The sequence below is a fragment of the Etheostoma spectabile genome, chromosome 21, assembly GCF_008692095.1.
Source record: "Etheostoma spectabile isolate EspeVRDwgs_2016 chromosome 21, UIUC_Espe_1.0, whole genome shotgun sequence".
NCBI lineage: Eukaryota > Metazoa > Chordata > Actinopteri > Perciformes > Percidae > Etheostoma > Etheostoma spectabile.
In genome coordinates this window covers 13,939,380-13,943,156 of record NC_045753.1, presented here as the reverse complement: position 1 = coordinate 13,943,156, position 3,777 = coordinate 13,939,380, and the positions used below count along the sequence as shown (strand labels likewise).

The following is a 3,777-nucleotide window of genomic DNA, read 5'->3' as shown; positions in this document are numbered from 1 at the left end:
CTGGAGTGTAAAAAGAGCTAATTGGGGCGGTTAATTTGTTTGCATTGTTTATATACAGTATCAGCTACAAGCCAAAGTACTATAGACAGGTCAACAAAAATAAAACACTGCATTTCTTGGGCTGTAAATATCTTCCATTCTGCACCTCTGGCTTCCATGAGAGGGGGGGTTGCATAGCAACCACCATCCCCGCCAAACTATCCGACAACAATACAACGGAAAAAATGACATATTTACTTGTGATTGCAAAGCGTCTGCCATTTATCAATATACAACACGTTTAATTGACTCATCGTTTTTGAAAAGATCCAAATCCCACAAAGACAGTTGGAAGCCTGAGATGGATTGGTTTGGTTGGGGATTACCAAAATGAAAAACCATCACATAACTCGTCCTATACATTATCTCTCACTATGTCTGAATATACAATTTATAATTATTTATGCAAGGAGTCCATTTGAAAGGAGTCCATTTAAAAGGAGTTCATACCCAAATATGTGTTTGTGTGTGTGGTAGTGTCTACATTATAAATGTTGATAGAAAAACGTAGCAATCTCACACGTCCCCTTCTTCTCCTATTCAGGTGGGAGTGATGTCAGTTTTTTTGCAGGCGGGGTTAGCTCAGCTGACCGTGGCGACCGCTGCCTCACCCCCCTCCTCCACCTTTGTGCCTTTGCCCATGGACTTCATCGTGGCCATGATGTCGGTGAATGTCTCCTTCACAGTCTTCTCCAGGATCCAGCCCTCGCTCTCACTCTCCGGGTCCTCCGGGTTAGCCAGGGTGGACAGGGAGCTGTTGACGTACTGCAGGCCGATGGTCACAGCAACCTGCAACGGACAGGGACACATATCAGATCAACCTTCTGAATCTTTTGGGGAAAAGGACGATCAAAGGAAACATATTTTGGGGTTTTTGTTTGCAACAATAACATACCTGGACTTATATAACATGCTTATGTCATAATAGGACAAAATGAATTCAACAGATAGGTGGAAAAATAACTTAGTTTAAGTTTAACTGCATTTAAATTGATCAAATGCTGTTTTACTTAGGAAACAAACTGTCATCATTGAGTTTTTAAAGAAATCGTATATACAAATCTGTAACATTATTATTATTATATCTGATGAAAGTTGGGAACATGAGCTATGACTATTAGTCGATTGTTAGAGCTGCAGAAAATTAATTGGAAACTATTTGGATAATCGATCAATCGTTTCAGTTCCTTTTCATGCACACATGTCAAACTCGTTCCAGTTTTACAAATGTGAGAATTTGCTGCTTTTACTTTTCTTACATTCCAGTAAAGTGAATATGTTGTGACTCTGGACTGTAGGGACTTTAGACCGAGACGTTTAATGATATCTGCAGCTTAGCTGTAGGGATTTTCACTGTTTTCTGAGGTCTGTATAGACCAAACAATCAATCCATAAATCCAGAACATAATCAGCAGATGAATTAATGCAGTTGTAGCCATATTTTGATTATCTTTTAAAAATCGTAGAAATTATTTTTCTTCTGTTACATAACGCAAAGAGACAGCATAAATTAGATGACAAAATGTACAGACATCAACAGAAGGGCAAACAAAGCAGAGGTTATGAGTTGTTTGCTTGATTTATATATAATATGTCAAATAAATCGTGTTAATTTCTGTCTGTGTGAAAGCGTGTATTGTAAAATATGTGAAGAGGCGGAAAAAATTAAAGGCTTGTAGGCTTATAAAAATAAAACATACATGTACATATTGATATTGTGGTAATCTATAGCCTAAAGGTAGAGTCTATCATTAGAAATGCCAAGAAGTAATTTAAGACTGTGACTTTAGATCAGATTGGGAGCTCAACTTCCAGGAAGTGGGTCTGTCCTTGACACCTCACTCAGATTAACCCATTACCCGACCTTTGAACCCACTATCAGTGTCAGCATTGAGACGCTTGCATAACTACTCTTAAATCTGAGATTCCTCAGAATGTGCATCTGATCAACTTCCAGGGTGTCGCCAAAATTCAAAGTGTTCAGAGCAAGGGTTTGTCTGCTGGATTTCTGGGCCAGAGGTGATATCTAAATGGTGCTGTGGACTGTCTGCTCGAGGTCAAACAGGGTTTCGCTGACTTTAAGGATTTATCTGTACATGTTTGTCGCTTTTCCGTTTAATGGCGCTCAGATTCTTGGACATTAACAACAACGACAACGACAACAACATAAACAACAGATCTAGGAAATGGAGGCTCAGGGGAGATTTGACGAGAGGCAAGGTGCCATTTGGCTGCTTGCCTCTGGGTAGAAAGCAGCAGGTAAGATGCTGTTGCTAAGCTGCCTCGTACGTACATGCCAAAATTGGCGCAGGGTAACCTGACAGTAGGCAAAGAGGATAGAGTTGTTTGGGAAGATGAAGCAAGTGTAGATGGTAGATAGACCGAGTGTGGAAAGGAGGGAAGAGGAAAGGAGGGAGGTGATGACTGACAGACGTGCCAACTGGCTCGAGGCCTTGTACGTTTACAGGTTCCTCACCTCACTGCTTGCTACTAGGCCATCAAAGTCCTTAACTGACTTCTTTGCCCTTCCTGAATTTATTAGAAAATAGCTGAGCAATTGATTGAATCATTAAAGTCCCCCCTCCACTCAACAATCGGTTTTGCTTACTGTTACTCCACTTGGACGTTTGTTTTTACAACAGAAGGCTGTTTTCACTTTCACCTGCTGAAGGAGGAAAGTTTCTCTGTGTTCACACTAAATCTGAGTTTAAAGTGTGTACATACAATCATGAAACCAATCATGGTCCAATATGAAACTTTGGTCTACACAAGAGTCACAAGGGAACTTCTACCTTCAGCACAGCTGATTGACATTTCACTAAAGTATCCAGCACGGACATATAGTTAGCGTGTGAGATTTCATATGTAAAAAACCCCATCATATAAACATATTACTTAAAGCAGAGTTTATCTATGTGTATCATATGTCTTCAAACATACCCTTTAAAGGTCACATTTCATGGTAAAGGGATGGTAAGCCCTGTTTCAGTGGGAGACATTCGTATGGGCTCATTGTTGCCCCTTGTGGCCGTTGGGGGAATGTAACAGCCACTACAACTGCAGAAGAATAGTCCAAATAATTACATCCCATGTTTTTTCCTAACCACTTTTTTTTTTTTACCTCTATGGAAAACATCATGAGGGCAGTAATGAGCCCATAACAACTTGGCACATGATAATAAGAAAAAGAAGACGGCACACCAGAAAACTCTTTTTGGTGACACAAATCTGAGATTCATGCTTTATCATTAGTGCGCTGAAACTGTATTTTTCGGTTTTACAACAAAAAAGACTTTAAGGGCAAAGATTGCTCACTAGATTGGTTTGTCAAATGCACATCTGATTAATTTTGATTTCCATTAAACTGCAGCAGGATTGTCTCCCACACAGTGGATCAGCAGTGCCCAACAAGGCTAAGTGATGGTGTAGATAATCTACCGAAACTTAACATGATGAAGTAAACATCATTTTTGAAGTAAGTTCATAAATCAACAGGGAATGTTTGTGTTGATGCATCGCTGGCCCTGACCTCCAGAATAGTGACCAATAGCACCAGGGCTCCGATGGTGTTCATCATGCCTCCATAGTAGGACAACATGGCGTCACGGCAGCCGTGCTTCCACACATTGAGCTCCTCCGTGTAGTGGTCATAGCTGTAGTGGGCAGTGTTGTTGGTCATCTGGTTCTGGATGCAGGGTCTGGGGGAGCTGGGGTTACAGCAGCTGAACGGGACTCCAT

The 3,777-nt window shown here is 40.8% G+C and overlaps 1 protein-coding gene across 1 annotated transcript in view; it reads right to left on the bottom strand.

Moving 5' to 3' along the window:
- Positions 1–621: 621 nt before the first annotated feature.
- The window catches only part of prph2a (peripherin 2a (retinal degeneration, slow)), a 5,453-nt gene continuing 2,297 nt past the window's right edge, over positions 622–3,777 (bottom strand). Inside the window, exons 2-3 of the mRNA XM_032502952.1 lie at positions 3,569–3,746; positions 622–828 (exon numbers count right to left, since the gene is read on the bottom strand). Of these exons, the coding sequence (XP_032358843.1) occupies positions 622–828; positions 3,569–3,746 (385 nt within the window). The remainder of the gene's footprint in view (positions 829–3,568; positions 3,747–3,777) is intronic.